Source organism: Acipenser ruthenus, chromosome 47, assembly GCF_902713425.1.
Source record: "Acipenser ruthenus chromosome 47, fAciRut3.2 maternal haplotype, whole genome shotgun sequence".
Classification (NCBI taxonomy): Eukaryota; Metazoa; Chordata; class Actinopteri; order Acipenseriformes; family Acipenseridae; genus Acipenser; species Acipenser ruthenus.
The window spans coordinates 2862958-2889310 of NC_081235.1; the positions used below are offsets into that span (position 1 = coordinate 2862958).

Sequence of the window (26353 nt, forward strand, 5' to 3'; positions counted from 1 at the left end):
CTTGGTGACTAGGGGTTGATTGACACCGCAGAGCCTCAATGGAGACGCGATATTACCATGGGTCGTAAAATATTTATGACGCACGTCATCTATTATTCATAAGCAGCCAGCTGAGCTGTCAATAATTAAAGAGAAAAAATAGTAATATAAATTCTGACTAGAATTACTCGACAGTTAGATTTAATACAATACAGCAACCATGCTGTCAGGGAGAGGACTTGATTTCGAGACTCTCCTCTGTGGGTTTGTAAGGGTAGGTAATTGGAAACGTCATCATTATTCTTGAGTAATTATATGACATCTTATTTAACATGTTTATATGTTAGGTTTTGTAGAATTGATGCACAACTTGTATCTTGCCAGGGTGGGTAACTAACTGCAAAAGTTTGACCTAATAATTACTAATATTTTCAAACTATCTTTTTCACTGCTTGTGTTAATAGTACAGTTACTGACTTATTTACTGTATTTATTGGTTTGTGTGTTTGTTTAACCAGGAGGGTTTACATTGAGAAAGTCCTGTCAAGATAACACACTAGCAAGTGTTTACGTTTATTAGAAAAATATTGAGTTAATGTGGAAATGTGGAGTCGTGGATACAGAAGCACCTACCAACTGAGCACCGGCTCATGTGGCTGGTGAAAATTGACTTGGAAAAAACGAGATGACGCTTTTATATATAACAGGAGTAACACATGAATCAGTCAGGTGTGTACTAGTACTGCAGACAAGCGTTTCAGATGGGTTCATACTGCATGTAATATACACGGCTTAGCCATGTTATTAGGACCTGTACTTAATATCACAGCCTTGACTGCGCATGGTTCAGCACCACATGTTACTGGAATGTGTCTCGAGGGAGCCATTGGGTCATTCAGATTTTATGTAGTTGGTGCAGAGAGCTAGAAAGGGATCTTGTGTGACGAATGTGTCGTTCAGGTTCATCCCAGACATGCTCAACTGGATTTAGATCCAGGGATTGTGGTGCCCTGGAAGATGCCTGAAGTCTCTGTCTTGCTTCTCAAACCCTTCGCTCACAATCCTGGCTCGGTGTATGGGTGCATTATCCTCTAGAAAGAAGCCATGACCTTCAGGGTAATTTGGCTGTTGGGTGGACTTCATTTCCTCAACCTTCCAGAATAATGTAGGGACCCACTATATATACCAGGAGAACATGCCCCACACCAGAGTGATGCCAAATCACTCAGATAGACCGGTCCTAATGAAGTGGCCAGGCAGTGAATGTTTCATATTTCCATGATTTCCACTGACTTCATTCTCAGTTTCAAGACATAATGATGGCTATTCTTACTGTAGGTAATGCGAGTACGGTTGTTTCTGCTGAGTTATGTTAATCACAGTGTTAGTGCATCTGCAGAACCACTTTGTCTTTTCATGTAAATGGTTGGCAAACAGAATCTGTATCACAAGTTCTGAATTAGAAACAAAAATGAATGATGACTCATTTTGCTGGCATCTTAGATCACGTGCACATTATCAAAACTGAAGTGCTTGTTTTTTGCTTGGATATATAAGGCAATCTATCAACCCAGTACTCCAAAATGTGTTAACTTGATCCCAAAAATGTACCACAGATTGTGCATGAAAATATCTATTATTAAGGGGCGTAGCAGAAGGCATTGAAGGGGCAGGGGGGACAATTTCACTTTCCAAGTGAAATTATCTTGGAAAGACAAGACCGCCTGAACATATCATCAATCAGGAAACAATACAAAACAAAGCCTCAGAAATATAAAGGACTCAAAATTAGAGTTGATGACCATATAAAATAATACATAGCAATGCATAATTGGATATGTAGTATCTAAGGCCTGGATACCATTAGGTAAGTAAATGGGGTGTTAGTATTATGGTAAAGTATATATTAAAATGACTTACAGTATGTGGAATAACATACGTGTTACACACTGTGTAGACAAATAGTTTCTCATGAACTTTTTACTGAATCCATATTAAATGCATGTCAAATCCAATTGATCTGAGGCTTACTGAATCCTAAAATGAATGGACATATATCTTGCCTTGCACATATAAACCTATGTCCTATTGTACACTCAAATAAAGCTGATGCTTATTTAATTATTAAAGCGTTATCTTTGCTGTGTCCCGTGTTGTCCGTAGCACAGCGTTGTATTTTTAAAACTACTCTCCTGAAAATGTTTAAATGTATAAATCAACTGGGGGACAACATTTTTGAACGTGTACTGAGCGTGTTCGCCAGGAGAAAGATCATTTCTCTTCTAGGATCGCAGCGTAAGAAAGATCATTTCTCTTCTAGATCACAGTGTAAGACGGATCATTTCTCTCCCAGGACCGCAGTGTATCCAAGCCCTGCTCCCTCCTGTAACAATGCTGGTTTTCTGTAACACTGCATCTCTGGTACTTTCGTCTGTGTGCGGTATTGCTATGATGTATGTCTGTTTTTTAATACATTTTAGGGGTTTTATTCTGTTACTGGATGAAAGTAGTTCCTTAAAAAGAAGGATTTTTTCCCTTTGTTTCCTTGTGCTGCAGAAGGTTACCCTTCCCAGTTTCTGGTGATGATCTGAAGATTTGTCCCCCATACAGGACATGGCTGGAGGGTATGTTCTCTGAAGAACACTACATTAAAATAATATTTGCTGTCAGATTTGACATTTTTAATATAAGAACAAAAGTTATGAACTAGAGGAAGCCATTTGGGCTATTGTTGCTTGTCCAGGTCCTATAGCTGAAAAATGTGTCAGGTCTTCAAGGATCCCAATGATTCAGCATCAAATAACATGACTAGGCAGCCCATTTCATCCCCTCAACACTCTGTGTGAAGAAGTGTCTCCTATCCTCTGTCCTAACTCTCCACCTACTTCCAACCTGGTTTCTGTGCTGTGCCTAAAACATTGGCTAGGTTGTTCAACAAATAAAACTTACTTAAAACAGTATATTTGTTTTTTTTTAAGCTAAAATGTTTTATTATTCGATATGCATGTGTAGATATAGGTGTATGTTTTTAAAACTATCAATTGGTGTATGCTATTGTGTGTTTAACAGATTGTATACCACAAAAAAAGTGTTTTGTATGTTCATGGTTTTCAGAATGGAGATTCCTCCCAGGACCGCCCCTTTAGCAGGGGACTTTGGGGGAAGGGCCAGCTGCTAATAATTGAGTTAGCCTTTGGTTTGAACTCCCTGAGGGAGGAGTGCAGGCAGCTGATCAATGGATACAGAATGCCACAGAAATTTAGAGAAGACTTAAAAGCAGCAGGACCACTGAACAACTGGCCTTCAGAAAGAGAGGGTGATTATAAATCAGGAAGGCTGCATGCCCCTATGTATTGATCACGTGAGTGCACATTTTGCAGGATGATACATTCCAAACAGAAGACTTTGCAACAACGTGCTGCCCTCTAGTGGATCACCAGGATGCTGCAGCAGTGCTGTGAGCACATTTAGAATCAGCAGTGCTTGGAAGAACCTGCAACACCAGCAGTAGAGCACCAGAGACTGAGAATATGGTGCAGGTGGAACTAGGAAACACATGTTTTATTAATCTTTATAACATCATTTATAAACCACTAATCAAAAAGGTATCATGCTTAAACAAATAACACACTTTCTATAATAGGTATTTAATGATGTTTATATCACTCCAGAGTAAAAAAAAACACATCTCTAAAATGGTACACATTTTGTATTTCAGTTGCTGTAACTCAAAGCTAAAGAATATTTGAATATTCATTTAAAGTCAAAGAATATTCAAACATGAAAGCTCCATATCCACCCAGCCCTAGTTCTTAGTACTGTGTGTGTGTGTGTGTATGTATATTATATATATATATATATATATATATATATATATATATATATATATATATATATATATATATATATACACATACACATACACACACACACACACACAGAATTATAAATGGCCAGATAGTCAGATACTGTATTAACATTGTCATGCATTTTCATACACAATCATATATGCTGAAACAAAGCGTCAGATATGAACACCTGCACCTGCAATCGGATCACATATTCATTTACATTCTCAAAAATGTACACCTGCCTTTTGTATTTGAACTAAAACAATGCTGTTTTGTTATGTTTAAGCAATTATGCATATACTCGTAATTCATTAAGCATTTTATTCAATTATCTAGCGGTCATGAAGGCCGTTTGGGGCATTTCTTTAGCGTTGCATGGCACTAATGCACGCAGTGTACTTCATTTCATAAATGCCTAGAAGTCTACTAATGTAAAACACTTCAGACTTGCAAAAGCTCACCTTTTTGTTTAACATGAAGTCCCAGCGGCTCGTGACGACGAGGCGCATTCCCCTCAGGTCTTCAAATTCCTCGCCAATGCAACTGCAGGACAGCACGGCCTGGTTACGGAAGAGACCCACTTCAAACTTTGTAAGTCCGTTTTAATTATTATTTACTTTTATGACAATGCGACACGTCTGCTGCTGTTCTCGTGTCTGCTGGTTTTTGTTTATTTTTGCGTGACTGTTTTGCATGCTTGCGTTACAAAAACGAGTGTCTGTAAATGTTGTAAGGTGTAGGGTTAGTTGCATCCGGTTTTACTAAATGTAGTAGATTGTATTTTCACTGGTACCGGTGTCACGTGTCTCTTTAAACTCGTGGCCTCTTTATCTAACCTCAGAATAAAGAAAATAAATATATTTTACTTACAGAAAATACTGTACTGGTGCTGCACTGAGCGCGGCACCGGTCTTTTCGGTCTACAGTGCAGAAACCGTTTGGGGAAAATAAAGGACAAACGCAGCACCCAGGTGTTATGCATGACTACCAAGTAAAACACTTATCAATTATAGTTCCAGCATTTTTTATCCTGGAGTAACATGCCAAAAATCGTGCTTGGTACCGGTAGGTTAGGCATTATTTAATTAGTTTGTTGCAATATTGCACAGGTTTGCAACAACACCTTAGGACAAGATTGGCAGTATTTTTTTTTATAGTAATTGTATTACACAATTCAAATGGTTTTAAGAGTTACAGTACTCTTGTTCCTTTCTTCGCACTGTTGTGGTTTCATTTTAAAAATAAAACTGTCACTATACATAGTGTGTATCGGTCCTTATTGACCGCACTCTGAAACTGACATACAATGGTGCCGGGAGTGCGTGGTGTTTAGGGGGGTGCGTGGTGTTTAGGGGGGTGCGTGGTGTTTAGGGGGGCGCGTGGTGTTTAGGGGGGTGCGTGGTGTTTAGGGGAGTGCGTGGTGTTTAGGGGAGTGCGTGGTGTTTAGGGGAGTGCGTGGTGTTTAGGGGGGCGCGTGGTGTTTAGGGGAGTGCGTGGTGTTTAGGGGAGTGCGTGGTGTTTAGGGGGGCGCGTGGTGTTTAGGGGAGCGCGTGGTGTTTAGGGGGGCGCGTGGTGTTTAGGGGAGCGCGTGGTGTTTAGGGGAGCGCGTGGTGTTTAGGGGAGCGCGTGGTGTTTAGGGGAGTGCTGTGTTACTTGTTTTTGGAGAACTTGGTCAGTGAAGGTGAATGCCCAGAATTGTTTTGTTTAACCTTTTATTTTGTCCCTTGTGTCTGTTTATTTGTTCCTGTGTTTTTTTTTTTTGTTTTTTTTTTTTGTTTGTTTAATAAAGTGTGCAACAGCGCTTCACTGCAGCTTCTGTCTCGGAGTCTCTAATTCCTGCTGGTAACATCTTGGGCCGTGACGCTATCCTGTCACAGCTGGTGTCAGTGGTGGGATCCTAGAGACTGGACTGAAGTTTTAAAAAAAAGTGGATGGATCACTGGCTTTTGAGATGGAATAAATGGTATATAAATGGTATATAAACACATGTTCAATTGTATAGAAACACACAGGGGTTTCTAGAACATATAACCTAATTCCCATATATGAACATACACTGCAGAAATGTTGACTTATAAACTGCCATATAACATATATTAATTTACATAGATTTTTAAAATTTAATTCACATATCATTAGAATGCATCCTTTCACATTTTAATTATGAAACATCATTTAAAAAGAAATGATTGATTTATTAATTATAGTTTACAAATTGACTGTGTAAGTGAATAATTGAATGTGTGTTAGTTAATCCAATAAAAGGTATCATCTTCTCTTTGACTATCATCTCTGGACTTATACGGCTCTCATTTCATTATGAACGATCATTGTTCTATTGAAAGATATAAATTAAAGTAGAGATTCAGCTTTACAATAAAACATTTTCATACTTTGTAAAAGTATTTGGGCACCCTCCCTTGCATTAGTATTTTGTGTGCCCACCCTTTGCTTCCTTTACAGCTTGCAGTTTTTTTTGTATTTTGAAACCAGTTCCTGGCATCTTTTTGATATTTTTTCCCATTCTTCAACACATACAGTTTTGAGTTCTGCTATCGACTCTAGTTCCTTTTTGCAACAGCAGCCTTCAAGTCAATCCACATTCAAATCCATAACTGTAATCTTCCTTTTTTCAGAAATTCCTTTGTAGATTTTGCAGAATGCTTCGGGTCATTATCCTGCTGGAATACAAACTTCTGTCCAATAAGCCTTCTAGCACTGGGTAACAAATGAGAGTGCAAAATGTCTTGATATTTTGCAGCATTCATTGATCCTTCTACAATACAAAGGTCGCCAGTTGCCTGAGGAAGAAAAACAAACCGATACCATTGCACAACCTCCACCATGTTCAACACGGCATGATGAACTTTTATTCAAATTCATCTCCTCTCTTCCTCCAAACATATTGTTGCTTTCTTGATGAAAGAAGTTATACTTTGGATTCGTCTGACCATGAAATTTGGTTGAAGAAATCATCAGGCTTCTTTAAGTATTCAATGGAAAACTCCAATCGCTTTCTTTTGTGTATTGTTTTTAACAAAGGTTTTCATCTTGGGTTTTCGCCCATGGACATTCATCTTTTTAAGGTATGGTTGAATTGTTCGCTTGTGAATTTCTTGACCATCTTCTCTCAATTCTTGTGTCAAATCTTTTGCAGTAACCCCAGGATTTTGCCGGGCTGCTCGAACAATTCTTCTTCTAGATTTTGCAGAAATCTTTCTTGGTTTTCCACACCTGGAGCTAGTTGCAGTAGTTCCTGTTCTCCTGTGTTTGTCAGTAATAGCCACACAGTGCTTTTCAGTAAACCGAGTCTTTCTGCTATTTGTCTGGTAGTTTCTCCTTTTTCGTTTAGTTGTGTCACTGCCATTTTAAGATCGTTGCTGTACTCTTTAGTTTTAACCGTTTTTGTTGCTTTTTTAAATCACAAATCCAATTTATTTTTTAGCACTGAAATGATGATTATGTATTTATTCATTTTATAATTATCATCAGGTGTTGGTTTTCAATCAAGATAATTGTCAATAATTAGCAACGAATGGGTTTCATACAAAATATTGATTGCTCAGATACTTTTGTCAAAGTATGAAATTATTTTTTGCATGTTTTTTTTTCATTTTATGCATGTTATGTAATAATTTGTTGTTTTATTATAAATCTCAATCTCTACTTTATATCTTTCAACAGAACAATTAGAAATGATGGAAATCACTTTCTTTGTGGTTTCTCTTCTTTTTTTTTTAACTGCCCAAATCCTTTTGTATGTCCTTGTGACGGGGTACACCCTGCCCCTGTGTGTATGTGTATTATTTTGTATTTGTGTTCTATTATTATTTCAAAACGTATTGTTTAGTTTGTAAAAACACAATGTTTTCTTATTATTGTTTTGCAGCATGGATGGGGTTAAAATTCCTCGTGTTGAATGTGACTGTCTCCAGATGAATTTATTTATTGCTAATCTGGAGAGGGTCACATGTATAAAACCCCACAGCTGTGGCTGAACAGGGGTGCTGTGTTCAGGGGTGGAACGAGAGTCGAGGGTGGTAGACTGAACCGAACAATAACAATTGCTGTGCTTGCTGGTTCGACTCTAGCACGATTCCTGTTGTGTTCCGTGTCTGTTTGTTAGTCTGTTTGTTTTAGCCAATGTGCCGCTTGCTTTGTATAAGTGTTCCGTTTTGTTTAAACTTTTTATTTATTAATAAATCTGCACCCCAGCGCGTTCATTACCCAAGCCTGGTGTTGATATCCATTCACTTCCTGGCCTGACGTCACCACACGAGACGTCTCTGTTCACAATCGTTTATATACCTACCTGCACGAATACCTCACGGTGTGAGCATTTCAATTGTCTGTCAATAATTGGTGAAACTATAGGCACACGTGTGAAAATCTTACACCACTTTGTGTTTTAATTAGGCATCTTAAATAACTGTCATGCATTGTATCATTTGTGGCTATGTGTTCTTTTTCTCTTACTATTTTAACTTAACTGCATTAAACTCCTATTAATAACTCCTATCAATTACATTAGACTGTGTGTGTGTGTGTGTGTGTGTGTGTGTGTGTGTGTGTGTGTGTGTATATATATATATATATATATATATATACCACTGGTGTATTGCTTGTGCTAGTAAGAAAGCAGATTTGATTAGCAAGGATTTAGTTTAAGTGAATGCACTTTTCCAAGACTCGAGCTTGCAATACGTTTGCTTGAGCCAGTGTTTTGCTCCACTGTCAGAACCATGCTTCGAGGTCATGGTTTGGGAAATCTATTTGATGTATTTTCGTATAGAGAGTTCGAACCTCTTTTAGTCTATCTGCTGTGAACGAGTCGAAGTTTAATAATGATGTCTTTCCTCTTCAGCAAGTAGTAAACACAGTTACCAGTAGGTGGCGACATTGGCTTAAAACTGTTGATTAAAGTTATCTTTTACTGTGGAAAGCCCTAACTTTGTGTCTCATTTGAAGGAATTGGAATTGGAATATTTTAGAGACATACTCATTATTGTGATTGTTTAGCTGCTTTCATTTGAAGCCAATTTCATTGAATAACAGTGACTGCAATTTAAGTAATTTGTTGCCACTGTGAGAAGCTCATTTCAACAGAATACTGCTAATTGCAATGTTGATCAATGATGTGTTGGAATTGATTGAAATGGGATGGAAATTGGAATTGCAAACCTATTTTAAAAATGAACTGGAAATGGAATTGAAAAACAGGAATTTTCCCTAACCATGATACCAGTACAGGGCGAGGTGTTCTTTATGCTGCTCCAGGTGGCGTCAGACAGACCCAGACTTTATTTTCACTTTGAACACAAAAAAATAAGAGAAGTTCCCTCAACAGTATCTTCATACCTCTTAGTACCAGGCTTCGTCCAGCTCCTCCGAGCTCTCTGAAGTCTCAGTGTGATGCCACTTTTCATCAGCTTGTTTAGGGGTGGCCAGCCCTGGTCCTGGAGAGCTGCAGGGTCTTCTGGTTTTCATTACACCTGCGTTCCCAATAACTTAATTGAACCCATTATTTTCTTAATTGGTCAGCACTAAATCATTTTCCGGGTCTTTAGCTATTGATGATTTAAAGATACCCAGAAAGCCTGCAGGATTGGCCACCCCTGCTCTAGGTGGTCAGTCTCTGCTTGAGAGAGGCCCGGGACTGAGTAAGAAAATGTTTGCCTCTGAATACATCTCCAGCAGTGTATTATATTAATAGGTATCAAATTGCATGCATTTGAATCATTAGTGTACCAGCTGACTGTACTCTGAACAATACACACATCCTGTTCTAGGACAGGCACTAAGGACAGAAGATCTTTGACATGTTGTCATGGCGCTAACTCATGCAGTATGGAGCCTCGGGGCTGCTTTGATTGAAGCATTCAGAACTCCTTAAGGCAAATTTAGCCTGGCTGTACAATGTACAAGAATGTCTCAAGAGCAACAACAGTACGTGCAAACAAACAGTGAGCACCGAAAGCCTTTATAATGTTTCTTTTGTGTTAAAAGTGTAGGTAGAATTATTATTTTTTTTTCTTTTTTTTTTATAAATTTAGTCGTCGCCAATTATTTTTACCCCTGTTTTCACCCCAATTTAGCATGCCCAATTATTATCTGTATCCCCGGCTCACCGCTCGCAACCCCCCCGCCGACTCAGGAAACGGAGGCTGAAACACGCGTCCTCCGAAACGTGCTCCTTCCAAGCCGTCATTTTTCGCACTGCAGATCCACAGCAATGCTACCAGACCTATAGTGCCGGAGGACAACACAGATCTGGCGGCTCCGCTGCAGAGCCACAGGCGCCCTATCGGCCACAGGGGTCGCTGATGCGCGGTGAGCCGTGGATTCCCCTGCCGACCTAAGCCCTCCCTACCCGGGCAGCGCTCAGCCAATTGTGCGCCGCCCCCTAGGAACTCTCGGTCACGGTCAGCTGTGACATAGCCTGGATTCGAACCAGCGATCTCCAGGCTATAGGGTATATCCTGCGAGGAGCGCCTTTACTGGATGCGCCACTCGGGAGCAAGTGTAGGTAGAATTGATGTACAGTGTAGTGTCTAGAGTGGTACAATTGCCTATAATGTGCCACATTTCTATCTGAAACACAATCTCATCCATCTGCAGTCTACAGTTTACAATCTGACCGAAGAATACACAAGTCACAGATCACCTGTATGTATCGCTGTAACAGGGGCACGTGTTACATACGTGGGTCGTCACTGATAATAATAAGTCAGACACAGAGCACTGGGTGTCGACACGCCGCACAGGCGTTCAGATTTAATTACAACACAGGTGCTGCCACTAGGATACCAGCAATAGCAGCCCTAGTGTCAGATTTAATAAAGAAAACAAAACAAAGCTAAAAATTAAACTTTGCCACACAAGGCGAGCGCTAGCCTCATTAAAAGGGACGTCCCGCTCCAGGATCAACATCCTGCTGTTGCTCCCGAAGTCCTGGCCTCCCAGCGACTCCGGGTCTTTACCACAGTCCTGGCTGAGCAGAGCCTTCACAGGCACCGTCTTGCAGGTGCAGGGTTCCGTTGTAGTTATCCTGCAGAGCGGACGCTCTCCTCCTCGATGTAAACAAAGCGCCCCTCTGTGTTGCATGGCAGTGCAATCACCTCTGTGGCAATGTGCCCCGCCCCTGTGTGCATTTGTGTGTTATATGTTGTATGTTGCGTTTGTTAACGTTGGTGTATAGAGATGGCTGCACGGGATATAAATGGGTGTGTGCAGCACGAGTTATTTAAGATGTAGAATTGTATTTAGGCACAAGGATGGCACATCACTTCATGTGCATTTAAAGTATTTAATATGTGAGCACGAGGTTGCACATAATTAATTCACGTGCTGGGATTCAAGTGAATAATTAATTGGTAATTGAATCCCGGCACAACAGTATATATAGATGCACGTTTTACTCACTCAGGGTTGTGTGTTCGGTGAGTGGAGAACGGGTGTGGAGAGGAGAAAGGAAAGTAAAATAACGTAAATAATAAGTGTTTAAACTCACCGTGTTTGTGTGTCTGTCTGTGCACCGTTTGTTAAGTGTTTGTCCGTTTTGTTTGTCTGTTTATTTTGGCCTCAAGTGCCATGTCCTGTGTTTTGTTAAAACCTTTTTATTTATAAATAACCGGCACAAGCAAGCGCCTTCATCATTTCACCTCATCTGTCCTGTCTCTGTGTATTCATTTCCTGGATCTGACGGCACCACTCAGCCAGCCGTGTGACACCTCGGGCTGTGGCGCAGACTCTTTTTGAGGTGCACGCAGCCTCCCCGGGCATGCCCCCCAGCCAATCCAGACCTCCCGGTCAGCTCAGCTTCTAGCGAGCCTACCTGCTCAATTGGTTGCCTAGCAACGTGTCTCCAGTTGCGTGTCCCAGCTGCACACAACCACGCAAGAACCAACGACATGGTCCTCCCTGTCAAAATCATGTTTTTGCATAAAAGTAATTTATAAATGAATTCACCAATCATAACATTTCCCTGACAGTATAATATATTCACAGTCGTTCAGCATTTTTCCAGCAGTTACAGATTTAAAACCCACCTCTTAGCATTGGACCCTCATGAAGTAACAATCCCACAATCCTACCTTGGTATTTTCACTGAGATAACCACACTAGCCTTGCTCTGCTGTTTCCATGGCAACTGTAAATAGAGTAGGGAACAGACCAGTACAGGGACACGCTTATCCATGGATTCAAACAAATTCTTCCTAAACAGAGAATATCACATTTTGTTGACATAATGGGGGTTTGTCTGTCTGTCCATCTGTATGTCTGCGAACAGGCTGGCTGTAGGGGTGACGTCAGGCCAGAAAGAAACACTCGGACAGGCAGTACTGGTGGATGAAACTGAGACGCTGCGGCGCTCCGTGTGTTTAATTACACACACAGAAAATAAAATGTTGAACAAAAACAGAACACAGCACTTGAGGCCAAAATAAATAGACAAACAAAACAAACAGACACTAACAAGCACGGTGCTGGTGCTTCCAGTACTCGTAGCAGTTGTTATTTATTATTATTATTATTATTATTATTATTATTATTATTTATTGTTATTATTATTATTATTATTATTGCTTTTACCTCTTCACTATCTCCCGATCTTTTGCCCTGAACACACAACCCCAAGTGAGTAAAACATGCATCTATTGCCGGGATTCAATTACCAATTAATTATTCACTCGAATCCCAGCACGTGAACTAATTTGTGCAATCCCGTGATCACATACTTTATCTACACGTGAAGTGATTATGCATCCCCGTGCCTAAATACAACTATATATTTTAAATCACGTGTGCTACACAGACCCATTTATATCCCATGCACCAATACCTATACACGCAACACATAACGCATAACACACACATGGGCGGGGCACACTGCTACAATGTCATACTAACATGTTTGCATATATCTGAAAAACCACTTATCCAATTGTCATGAAACCTGGCATTAACTTATTTAGCTGAAGTTATTGAGAGTACATTCCGGAAGTTATCGAGAGTAGATTCAGGGGATATTTGAAGGCTTCTGTCTCGACATCTGTAGTCGGACTATATATATATATATATATATATATATATATATATATATATATATATATATATATATATATATATATATATATATATATATATATATGGGGTGTGGTATTATTAGTGTTTAGAGTGTATGTATTTGGGAACGGGTGTTTCAAGTAGTTCACATGCAGACTGTACCGGGGTCAGACTGAATGATTAGCCATTGAGTCCCGGCACAGCTGTATTTAAAGAGTCACAGATCTCACACTCGGGGGTGTTTGTGGTGGAGAGCGGGAGAGAGAAGGAGACATTTAAAACATAGAAGATATAAACAGTTGCTACTTGTGCTGGAAGGATCAGCATGATACTTGTTTGGGGTTTGTGTTCACTGTTTTGTTTGTCTATTTATTTTTGCCATCGTGCCTTTTGTTTTGAGTGGTTTGTTTTTTTAACTGTTTTGTTTATTAAATCTGAGCACCAGCTCATTCAGTGAAGACACTGTGTCCTGGATTTCCTGGTCTGACATCACCCTCAAGCCTATCCGTGCCACAGCTACCTTACCAAAAGTGCTTGCTATGGGTAGAGCAGTGTGATTGTATGTACACTCCACTCATTGATGGGTTCTTAATTCAAGCTGCAAATGATATAGTTTGAAATCAGCCAATGTTGTTGCTTTCTTTTTCTTTTATTGATTTGAAATGTAGTTTTAAGACGTTAGGTCAGGTTAATCACTGTCCAAAATGTTCTCGAGGAAGGGGGATCCATCCACCCCCAGCAAGCAGTCTGGACCAGCATTCCAGTTCATGAAACTTGGGACCCATGCATGTGGTTATATGCATCTATTTGATTTGTTCAGAGAACTGATTGTAATGTTTAACAAACTGTGCATGCCAGTGCACACACATCCAGCACAGCGGGTCCTTCATGTTCTGAACACTGTGTATAATTTAACTCTGTACTGTATGAGGTTAGAGAGACACAACATATTTGTTTTGTAATCTTCAGAACGCCCAATAGCAAATGTATTTAGTAATTGTAATTACTATAGCAACAGCTGTTGCCATGGAAACTCGGTATTTTTTAAATTGACATTGCTCCATCAGCGTTTTATGATTTGTGAACTTAGACAAAGAGCATGATCATTTTTCTGGCTCGTTTCATGAGATTTCCAACAAAATAGAATTAATTGGTGCAGGACCGAGCAGCAAGATATTTAGCACACACTAGTGCTGCACCCATGGGTTGCAAAACTTTGCTTATAGGTTTAGTAATCCATTATTAATAACTGCTGGCTCCTGATCATTTCAGTAATATAGTTAACTGAGGGTAGTTCGACAACCCAGGACTGGGTTCAAGAAGAGTGTTAGTTTCAAGCCCTGATTTAGTAAACTAGGAATGCATCTTTCTGCATTTCATCATCTGTTCTGTTACATCTCTTACACTAGAAGTGAATACGCTGTGTGTAGGGTGTCTCTGATTCATCACGTGCAGTTTGGGCGAGAGGACTGTGAAGTGAAACTGCTCAAACCCTCCTCTGGTCACTAACATGGTTCAGGCCTGCCCTAGTACCTGAATAATGCATGTAGGCCTACAGGTGTTGTGTCACGGGGAAAACTATTTATTAAAAACAAAAGTTATTTTCTGTAATATTTTCTTTTGAGAAAAGTGTTCATCCACATTTAAATAAGGAGTGAAGTCAATAAGATGATCTATTTTGCAAGTTTTAGGTCTGTGCTGTTTTTGTGTTCTTTCAGAATCATCAGCCAATCAGCTTTCAGCTCAAGCAGGCTTCTATATCAAACAGTAGAATGTCACTGCATCACCTGTGAGTCAAACTCAAAATAAATCCACACAAGTGACGGCTTTTTCGTTTATGATCCTTTATGAACATTTTTTGGCACTATTTTCCTAAAACATTTCTCAGAGGAAGGGTACCCGACAAATCATAACAAGTTCAAGGTAAATCTAATAGCGATAATGCCCTCTCGATGAAGGCTGTACTGTGTAGTAGTTGATCTTGACTTTTGTTAGCTCCATGCATAACTCCAATCACAGTCAACTACCCCACAGTACAGCCTTCATTGACAGGCACTATCACTTCATTGGAATTAGGTGGGGCGCTCTATTATGCATGGGATAAGATGTACTGGAATTTTGGCATACTGTGATTGGTTGATTTCTTATATGTGATTTATAATTAGGGCGTCTGATTTTCAGGTGACATTTTTTTCCAAATTCGGGTGAATGTTTTTTAAAAATCGGGTAGAATTATTTACCGAAGAAATCGGGTGGATTTTTAAAATATATAATCAAGAAAGAATAAATATTCGGGTAGAAATCAGGTTTTATTTAGAAAGAAATAAACAAATGCTTAAACACAGTTTAGATCCCCAACGTATGTATAGTTCCACACAGTGGGGTATGCAAACTTTTGATGATCTGTCTCTCTCCCCTCTCTCTCTCTCTCAGACACACACACACACACACACACATACTGTATATGGGTGCATTTCTCCATTCCAATCAAGTTTTATTTTGTAGTGGAGTTGCAGATATAATTGCACACAGAACATACAGGAAAACTAAACAACTTTACTCCATGCTGTTTTACAAAGAGAAACGATCGACTGTCACATCTAAATGCTCTTGGCTTAAACACACACTCATAAAACAAATAACTGGGAAGAAAAGTGTGCAAAAAAAAGCAAAAACCTTAAAGCTATGTTGCTGTAATTTTGAAAAATCTAATATATATATATATATATAATATATATATTATATTGCACTAAGAAGCCACATATTTCTAATAGGTAAATCATCAAATCATCTTACCGTCATCGGCGCCAGTTCTCCTCTGTTGCATGCGTTTATTTATGTACAGTATGTGCCTATTCGGGGAGTTTTCAGGTTTAACCCGAATGCAGAAAAAAAGCATGGGGGGGGGGGGGTTAAACTGGGTAAAACCTGAAAATCAGACGCCCTATTTATAATGCTATGCTACAGTCAGCAACATTGCTGTGACTAGTACAGACAGACACAGGAGAGGTATTTCTCAGAGCAGAAAAAAGACATCTCGTTTAATGATGACAAAAAAGACATGTGTACAGTCATCATATGGAATACATGAATACAAACTGGTAACAAACACGTTTGGATTGTCATGGTTGCACCATTTTTTAATATACCGTATATGCTCGAAATAGCTCCCAGTCTCGACTGTTCTCCTTCATTCATGTTAGTGCCCAGTTTAACTGGCAAAGGGGTAGTAAGTACCCGCCCCCATTCACTTTTCAATCGCTTAAATTATTATGTTACTCCATTTTTTTCCAGATACGCAATGAAACTAATGAAGCATTATTGATGTATATTTTGCTTAGTGTTTATTTGTAATAAAATAACTTTTTAAAAAGTATTTTGTCATGACGAATCAAGCCTGCAAGCGACCTGCTCTTGTACGGTATGAAAAAGCCCATGCTTCAGCTTTCCTGTTTCACAGCTGAAAACAACAGATGCCAGAGGGTTTAAGCTCTGAAGCAGCGTTTGGGGAGTGCATTATTGAAATGTTACAGGGATGCATTGCGACAAATAAATATTCATTTCAGTGGGACATATTTATGATATACTACTAAATACACAACAAACAGTGCAAACGCTACCATAAGGAGCGTATATATATATATATATATATATATATAATATATATATATATATATATATATATATATATATATATAATATAAAACCCATGTGGTGCTGCATCGATGATTTCACAGGAGCCAATTAGCACCTACTCTCTAATTGATGCCCCTATCCAAATAAGGTAAAGAGAAGATCGAGCATAATAAACACCTGGGCTCTATTTTGAGCAAATACGGTAAAAACATTTCTACTCCTTCAAGACAAAGTGAATTCCGGAGGCTTTACAGGCATTGGAGCATGGTTTACAAACTAACAAACATTCAGACGGGTTGAAGACATCTGCAGAAAACCATGGCGTCCACCTTTTGAAATGTACACATGAAAGTTCAGGTTCTGGTACTGAGAATATAGGGCTCTTTACAGCACTTGTTTCAGAGCGACACATACAAAGAATAAATAGCAAACTTTACATAATGTACAGGACAATAATAATAATGATAATAATAATAATACAAGGTGTCATACAGAGTTCGCTGGTTCATAACATTTCAATGGCACCTGTTAAATGAGTGAAACATATTGCAAAGCGCACTTCAGTGAATTGGGGTTGTAACGGTGTAACATTGTTCTCGTCTCTCACTAGCATTCTTACAGATCCCTTATTGCTGTTAACCATTTTTACTGATGCTAAGTTTTCCTACCACCACGCTATAAATTCACTTCCTTCCGGGGTTATCCTGTCATCAGCGCGGATTCAAATCAATCTGGAAGTTTTTTTTTTCTTTAATTTTCACTTTCCATCTTTGTAAGCCTCTCAGTGTACCTGATTCTGCAGTCGTCTAAAGCCTTGGCTACTATAGGCTTGTAATATGCTCTGCAATTTGAGTGCTTGGTATACAAGCTGCTAGCCGCAGTTTTTTCCCTTTTCTAATAGAACAGTGCCCTCTCATAGAAGGCTTTCCCATGTGGTACTGGACCTGCTGCTACCATTGCCTTCATCATCTAAATAATAAGAATATAATGCTTACATTTGAAATGCTATACTGTCAATGCAAGGGCACTGTTTCATGGCATTTAAATGACACTTATTTTAATAACAGAAAGTAGGATTTATTGAATCATTTATTTGATCTCAACAACGAAGATCAAAGTGTTGAAAGGATGAGACTTCACTTGAGTGAAAGTAAAACAAACATCAACACAGTAAGGGTCTTGTGAGAATAAGAAGTAAGAGTGATGTTTAAATCTTGGTTATCACACATTGTGCACAGATTATATATATATATAGCTATGTACAATTGGCATACACTTAAAAGCCTGACATAAATGAGAACATTTAAATATATATTTATGCATGGAGTGGGGAATACATTTACTGCTAGTTTTTGGAGTACGAATTCCCAAATTCACTTGAAAAAAACATTTTGGGGTGGAAATAAAAATGAATGCCATACACCATTAATCAAATGAGTAAATTCATTTTGATTGGACTTAGGCATCACAATGTGTTTATCAATACAGAATTAATATTGCTCAGTTTTAGTTTTAAATAATGCAATTGATTGACTATCCTGGGGCTGTATGTATAAATTGACTTGTTTTAGCAGTCTGGCTACATTGGGTTGGGTTACACATGCACCCCAGACAGTTTAAATCTCATGTCTCTTTGAAGATCACAGGGTATCCTTACATGTGATTAAACTTGAATCGTTTAACTTTAAAATACAAAACCAATAATCCTGAGAAGCAGAGGGGAACGAGGAGACGTAAGAATAGGCAAAAAGGTGTAGATTTTAGAAATTCATTTTATACATTTTTCAAATTGCATTGTAATTTCAGATATATACATACATCACTGTGTGCCTGCGTTTGTATATACAGTTTCAAGCACAGAGACCGAGACTATTTTAGTTTTTTTTGTTTTTTTCGCATGTACAGAGCAGGGGGATCGTGACGAATGGATGTTTTTTCTATTTCAAAAGGAAGATAGGGGGATGAGTGAGGCCTGTTAGTCTGCTGGGGTCCAGGTAAGAAGGAGGGGCTGCACACAGACACGTTGTTTTTAAACATGCTGTTTTTAGACATGTTGTTGTTTTTTGTCGGCTGCAAACTGTTTCTTATTGAAAAGACAGCATTTTACTGTGCCCTGCCCTGCACCTTCACACTCATTACTGACACTTCTTTGTTATTGACCAGTTCTTTGTTTCATTATTTATATTTGTTTGTTTGGTACCATGTGCAATAACAATATGTATCTTTGTAGTTTTTAGTATAGTGGCATTTACTGCACAATGTGCAGAACAGACGTGGTTTATTAACACATTGTTAATTTAAAATCCTTCCAGAAGTTCAAAACTGCTTTATAAAAGTATTTATTTCTAAAAAAAATAAAAAAAATGTAATTTCTAACTTAACCGCATGTGTGTGTGTGGGGTAATAAACTTGATAATACATGGCTGCAATGACACAGCGCTGTGGCACGGAGCAGGGGAGGGGATGACACATCAGATTCATTCAGAATAAGATTTTGGTAGGAGAGTGTTTCAACTTAAATATAATTAAAAAAAACTAAACACAAACTCCACATGAAATTCAATTGTAACTGAAACAAAAAGCATTTCCCATACACAAGTGTTTCAGTCTTAAGGAAATAGCGCGTGAGCCCTTAGCATTCAATAAATGGAATAAATTACTTAGCTGAAAACTAAATAGTGAACGACTGAATACAACTCCTTATTGGAGCAACATACATCAGAAATGCTTGGAACTATTGCAAACAATGTGAAACAGGTAAGATAAAAGGTCAAACAAAGCTATAGTATATATCATCTTCAAAGGAGAGATGACCAGGGATTTTAAATTACATTGCCAATTACATTGCCATTTTTATGGTTCCGGAGTAATTTTTATCAATGACAGGCAAACGAGCCACGATCTTCAGCACAAGAAAGAGTGTGCGGTTGCTCTTAAGCCCTGTGTTGGGCAGTTTTTAGGGTGTATCATTCATTACTATTACGAGTTGTGTACTGTAGGTGGCATGGCTGAGCCCAGGTAATTGTAGAGCTACACTGGCTAGGGGTAAAGTGGTAGTGTAAAGGCAGCATTGAAGTGCACTCTGTCAGGGACGCTGGCAATACAGAACATCAAAGGTATCTCAGAACAAAGGCGTGTCCAGAACTTTCACAAGCCCCTTCTTGTCTTGTGGCTCATCTTTTGGTTTCCCACACCCTCTTGGTCTGCCTTGGGTAACACAAGTCCAAGAGTAGTGCGAATTGGGGGCTGTGAATCTAGCCGTAGAAGTTCCCCCATTCACTTCCAGTGTAACACAGGAAGTGAATTTATAGTGTGGTAGAAGGTAAACAGTTGCATGCGACATACAACATGCGAGAGCAATTGGCTAATGAGGCAATTATTGGTTATTGTAGCTAAAACAGCATAACAGCAAGTGACAAAACCAGTGTAAAAAAAACAGTGTAACGAAACCTAGCTTTACATAGAAAAATGAAAGTGGAGGCTCTTTATGAAATCAACTGGGTATCCCTAATTTTATAAAGACTAATACATTCTGATTTAGATGTTTAGAATTGGTTTCCCCCAGTAAATCTTCACAGAGTGACTTGAATCTGAAGGTGAATCCCTTGTAATACCCCATTATACAGTGCAGTTCTATAACTAGGGATACCCAAGAACGACTTGCTACATTAAAAGACTATATTCTGTGTTTGTGGTTCTCCTTCATAACCTGAGGTTTCTGTTGTGTGATGTATTTTTTTTGTTTTTCAATTCAGATCAGTATTTTTGGTAAAATTGCAGGTTAAGTGTAGTGAGCGTTATAATGCGTTTTCAAAAAACTTGCGGAAAGTGAGGTTAAAAAAATAACTAAATAAAACAACTGAAATTAAACGCTTGTGAAAATATCTGTTAAAATTATCAAATAGTCTTTGCGGAATTTCAGGGGTTACCTGCTACAAAAGCTCCTAGACCAAGTTTACAAACGTGTCTGTACACCAATTGAAGGAAGACAATTTCAATAGAATTCCTTTTTCTCTTCCACTGTTCACAGCCTGATGTGCCATCATTGACCAAAACCATCGCTGTGCCTGTCGTGACACCATCACGAGACATCAAGCACGCTGGTGTCATCTTCTTCAAGGATTAACAAGAACAAGTAGCTTGTATTTGTTGGTCATTAGGAAGAAAAATAAATCCTACATTTAAGGAGTTCCAAATGAACAATTCCAGTGCAAGGCTACTGTTACAGACGGGATCCTTTTTCTTTTTGCAAAGCTGTAAATGAAAACGTGCATGTGTTATGTTCCCAGCGGAAGATACATAACATTTCCTTCTTTGTCTACTAAATAGTCCTTTTCCTCCACGCTCATTGCTCGAGTCTCTGCCTCTGGCACATTCATACTGCCACATCTGGCTAACGTTCTGCGTGCCGGGTTGTGGTTATCGACGTTCATCATGGCTTTTGCACAGGCCGTGATGCTGTCCTGAGCTGTGGCAGCCCCCGGGATTCCTTCTCCACTCTCCGAGTTGTCTGTGACGGGCGTCCTGGAGTCGCTGGTCTCCTCGTCCACGGGACTCTCCATGTCGTCCTGCTCTGTGTCGGACTCCTCCTCCTCCTCCAGCGTCAGCTCAAACTGGAACTTCTCCCCGGCCGCTCCCCCCTCCTTCTCCCTCTCCTGGGGAGGAGGTGAGGGGCTGTGCGTGATCATGCTCTGGTACCACTCCCGGTTGTCCTCTAGCGCGTCCAGAATATCCTGGGCGTCGGGGTGCACCAGGTCAGCCCAGGTCTCCCACAGCGGGTGCACGATGTAATCGATGAAGCCCACCTGGAACAGGACAAGGACAAGGGCTCAAACTAGGGATGGGCATGCCCCTATATTTTAATAATCGAGTACACGCAATTTACTAAAAGATTACACTATTATACTTTACATCAACATGCCACTGGTTAAAAATAATGCTTGCATAATACCAAAATTGAGGCATACGTACAAAACATAACTATTGCGGTACTTTTTGGCAATGCTTCAATAAAGTAGCTCTTTTTATTAACAGGACGTGTAATACAAGTACAGTATGCATAAAACCCAACTTCTGCATCATTTCCGAACAGCAATTAAAGGCAACATAAGAACGTACAGACTATAATGAATGAATACATGATGTCTTCATTGGACATCTATGAAATATAAATACCTGTTTCCATGAAGCAGCATATCATATTAAACATGGTACATACCTCCCGGTCTTGGTATACGTTCTGCTACATGAAGCTTAATAAATAATGCAGTACAGAGCAGACGTTAAACCATTGAATGTCATTAACTAAACATCAACAATGCTGATAGTCAATTAATCTTTAGCACTCATTTCAACCATTTGGTCTGTTATTCGCTTCTTTTGTGGAGTGCATTTGGTGGAGCAAGCTGTAATGGTTTGGTGTGGTTTACCCGTGCTTCTGCTGCTTCTGCAGGCATACTCTAAAGCCCTTTCACATTGGCATGCTCTACCTGGGTCGGAACCTACCCGGGTCAGGACCTGGTGTCATGCGTGATTTCACACTGCTTTTGATAAAGCAGGGTTGACCTGGGTGACTGACGCAAGTGCACAATACGCGTATCAATGCCCCGGAAGCAGCTTGTTACTGACGCTTCCATCCAAGCTTCTCTGGATTGACCCGTCGGCCCAAATGTTGATTAGAGCAAATCTTTCTTCATCCTTGCTGCAGTCTGGCTCATGGTGGGTCTCAGTCAACAGAAATATGGCTAAACAGAAATGTTCCTTGCGTAAGTGAAACCTTCCCGCAGGCGTGGCTGTTTGTTACTGTGTAGGCTTACGAACGGCCGTCAAGCAGTTTGTCTTGCGCAACCTGGATCAAAGCTTGTCAACCCACATCCAGAGGTGGGTCGCTGGGACCCGGGTTAACACAGGTACGTGGTTTCACACTACACGGGTAGGCAGAACCTGGGTCAGGACCCGGGTAGGAGTGCCAGTGTGAAAGGGGCTTCAGCCTCACAGTGAACAGAGCCATTAACCACACTAAGCCTGCTGCTGCAGTCCAGCGTATTACTATAAATAAATATTAAATAAATCTGTATTTCTTTCTATGGCTCTAAATTACTGAAGCTCCTGACAGATACAAAAAAACCCAGCCGTTCTTAAAAGTGCCGGGTGATACCAATACTGTAACTATGGGTTACAGAGGTGGTTGGAATTGCACGTACTAAAACTAGATTTCATTATTCAATTTAATTAATACAAGAGACTACAAAATAGAGATATTTTACAAAAAAAGAGATATCATACAATGCGGTATTGTCGGCGGTCATGGTATATTTATTTATACTTAAACCGCTGTGGTTAATATTAGTAAACGAGCCGATAGCAAGCGGAACATGAACGAGATTGCACCCACGTAAGTTTATGACTTGAAAAAATAAAATAAAAAAGAATTTTATTTGGGGGTCATTTTACCAAATGAGACACTAAAACATACAAATTCACAGTTTGCCATGAATGACGGAGTTACATGAACAGCACAGGGATAATAATAACCACCTGCGATACAAGCATGTATCCACATACCTGCAGAGAGAGGCCCAGCCGCAAGCCTCGGGCTCCACTGACTGAGAGACTGAGAGCGTGCCTTGCACAGGCAGCAGAAACCAGTAAATCACAAAGAAACATTTCAGCTTGCTACATCAAATGCATAGTATAATATAAGTATAATAGTGTAATCGTTTAGTAAGTTACGTGCACACGATCATTAAAATATATGGAAATCCCATCCCTGTATTTACCAATTCAAACCAGAAGGGAATGTTAAGAGAAGTCCTCTCTAACTCAACATTATGAAGCCTCCCCAGCCTCTGGTACCTGCGACTTCTCGATGGAGGCATTGTGCTTGTCACACATGGGGCTGATCTCCATGTCCTTGTCGCGCTCGCGGTCCCCCTGTGTGAAGAACTCCACCATGATACGGTCTGTCCACTGCCGGTACAGCTGCAGAGGCTTGGTGGGGTTGCTGAGGTCAGCGCAGTGCACTATGTTCTGAAGAACCTACAGCAAGACAGGCACACAGGGGCACAGGGCAGGATTTTGAGCATTACAGCTTATAGAACCCAGTTCTCAAAGCTTACACCAGCCTTGAACCCAGTTATGGGTTTCAGAACTTCTCTGGTTTAGGTTTGTATTGAAAAAAAATTGAACAATCAGGCCCCTGGTAATTCTACTCTAAACTTATCACACATGAGTCTGAAGCATTACCAGTTATTCAACTTAACTGAAGGTAGTTCTGAAACCCAGGACTGGGTGCAAGGCTTGTGAGTTTCAGGTCATAAAAAACATGCTAATAATGTTGTCAGTCCCTCTGGTTTGCATCAACCACCTATCTGCAGTTAAGAGGGGTGTGCAATACAGCTAGATTCAATGGTGCTGTAAAATGCTCTAAAAAATGCAGCTGTAGCAAATCCCCACAGGGTATAATTTGATAAAATCAAACCCTAAGTAACTTTACAGAAAGACTGTCCAAGACTAGCTAATGAAACAGTTGCAGAGTCTAACAGCTCTTCTGTTTGGAGTGCAGTTATTTTTGCTATCCTACTCGAGCGCTGTGCAGTTTAGAGTGGAGTTAGACATGTATACTGCGTAGTGTTGAGACCCCAGATCAGGTGCCCCCCCTGTAAGGTACCCCCCAGTTAGTACCTGTATTCGGTCGGAGTAGTTATCCAGCAGCAGGACCCCTAAACTCGTCACTTTCTTGGTCTCCACCATAGTTTTCAAATCAGCCAGCAGGTTCATGTGCTTTGACATGTCTGTCGCCAGTACCTGGCAGTGAGAAAGACACATGCTGTCAGCTGCTTTCCAAGAACATGAATGCAGAAACATATTTGACTGTCAAGACTGGTTCAATATTCCATGCAATACCAGTTACTATTGCAGAAACCCCTTTTTGTGAAAATGGTATTTTCCAACTAAACTAGGCGTTCTTTTGTGATGTAGGATAAAATTTCCTTTAAATAAGGGGAAATCTGTGAATGACCAGTATTTCTGGAGTAGTTTCTGGAGAGGCATAGTGTTAAGATCATAGCTTGATAATGGAGCAGTGCATAAACCTACATGTAGATATTCAGGATGAAGAGGATATGGATTCTATTAGAAATAACAGAGATATGATTTAAGGACTTACATAAGCAAACATGTTGGTATACAAATTGCAGAACAAAAAGCATCAATTGCATAATTGCTATTGATATCTTGCCAATTTTGGAAGCAGGGATGTTTATCTATTCAGGGCTATCAAGAAATTTACTACTAAAAGTAAGTGAAATGGGTAACCAATGCAATTTTGTTATGGGCCAGGCTACATTGTCAAGGTGGAGTGATCTACGTGCGTCCAGTGCTGAATTTAGAAATGCTAAAAGAAACATACATTCATTTTCTGAACCACAAAGACATTGAAAAAGACTTCTAATCCCAATAGTTTGTCGTTGAAGTCTCTTTTAGTGTTTATTATTGTGCACTATTGAGTGTTGAATCGTTCTGGACGTGTGTCCAGTGCTCCAGTGCTCCAGTGCTCGTTCTCACCATGTCGATGACCATCTTCCGGAGCGACTGCCTCTGCTTCTTGCTCAGGTTCTGGAAGACGTCACAGTTCTCCTCATGCAGCAGCTTGAAGCCCACGGCCAGGTGATGATTCTCCAGCACTGAGGAGTCGTTGTACATCAGGGCCAGCTCCGAGTCTGAGCAAGAAGGGAGGGAAATTAGGGAAAAGCAGAATGAAACACAAGACAACTGCACTGTGGAGCTCCAGGGCTAATAAAGCCCAGTGGCCACTGATCAGTGCAGTACGGTTTTGAGTTAGAAGTATATCAAGCAATTAACAGCTGTATCAAATCTAATTTCCTAGCCTGTTTCAACATCCCGCTGAAAAGTCCAGCTATCTGTAAGCAACAACAGGAGTAGGGAAATGGTTCACAAGGTTACTGGTTTCTTAATGGATTCCTAGCTGATATACTGTATAAAACGTCTGCAACCCAGACAGCAGTTTGAGAGGGTGGACAACAATTTATATGAAGTGATATTTCTTCTATATATCACTACTGCAGAACAGTCCATTTGAAACTTTGTGATGTCAAAGCAGGGAACTTTTTAATGGAGCCAGGATGCAATTCAGTTCCGACTATTTAAAAAAAAAAAAAAAAAAATTAAAAGCATTGAAAAAAACCTGCAAATTGGTCACTGGCAGAAGATGCCCACAGTGTGGGTGAATGGAGGACAGGAGCTGGACACCCTTCTCGCAAACATGTCGAGGCCCATTCTACTGAAAGAACTGCTGTTCTATTATTAGAAGCTATTATATTGGACTCAGTTGCCCACATATAACCATTAATAGAGCTCTGGGGGTTTTTACCAGCATGTTAGTCTTCTGTTCCCTGCCTGTGAGTCGCTTAGGCTAATTATCCCATTGAGAGACACACACCACCCCAGACCTGCTTGTAAACAATGGCTCTTGAGTGAATGTCAGGTTGGCCTGTGTGTGAACAGCAGCTTGGATACAAATTATATACAAAAAAAACAATGACCAGATCATGGGGTCTCTTTTTGGATTACAGAGCTGAAGAGTGGTGCTGTTCAGATCCGTCACTGCTTAGATCTTTAAAATAGAGCCCTTTACCGTTAATTCAATAAAGAACAGAGGAGAATGCAATGTGTGCATGGCAAGGAGAAACTAACCCTATTTAAACTAAAATGATTCTGAAACTCCATTGCAAGGCATTACCACTAGGGGCGCAACGATTAATTGTCTATCACGACTCATGAGGTATCGTATCCTATCGCAA

At 39.9% G+C, this 26353-nt stretch overlaps 1 protein-coding gene across 5 annotated transcripts in view; it reads right to left on the reverse strand.

The window, feature by feature from the left end:
* Positions 1 to 17202: 17202 nt before the first annotated feature.
* LOC117428892 (cAMP-specific 3',5'-cyclic phosphodiesterase 4D-like) overlaps positions 17203 to 26353 on the reverse strand; it is a 196365-nt gene continuing 187214 nt past the window's right edge. For all 5 annotated transcript variants that reach the window (XM_059014054.1, XM_059014056.1, XM_059014055.1 and 2 more), the window contains 4 exons: positions 25098 to 25252; positions 24216 to 24338; positions 23388 to 23570; positions 17203 to 21337 (listed from right to left, as the gene is read on the reverse strand). In XM_059014054.1, coding sequence (XP_058870037.1) covers positions 20810 to 21337; positions 23388 to 23570; positions 24216 to 24338; positions 25098 to 25252 — 989 coding nt within the window. In that variant the 3' untranslated portion in view covers positions 17203 to 20809. The remainder of the gene's footprint in view (positions 21338 to 23387; positions 23571 to 24215; positions 24339 to 25097; positions 25253 to 26353) is intronic.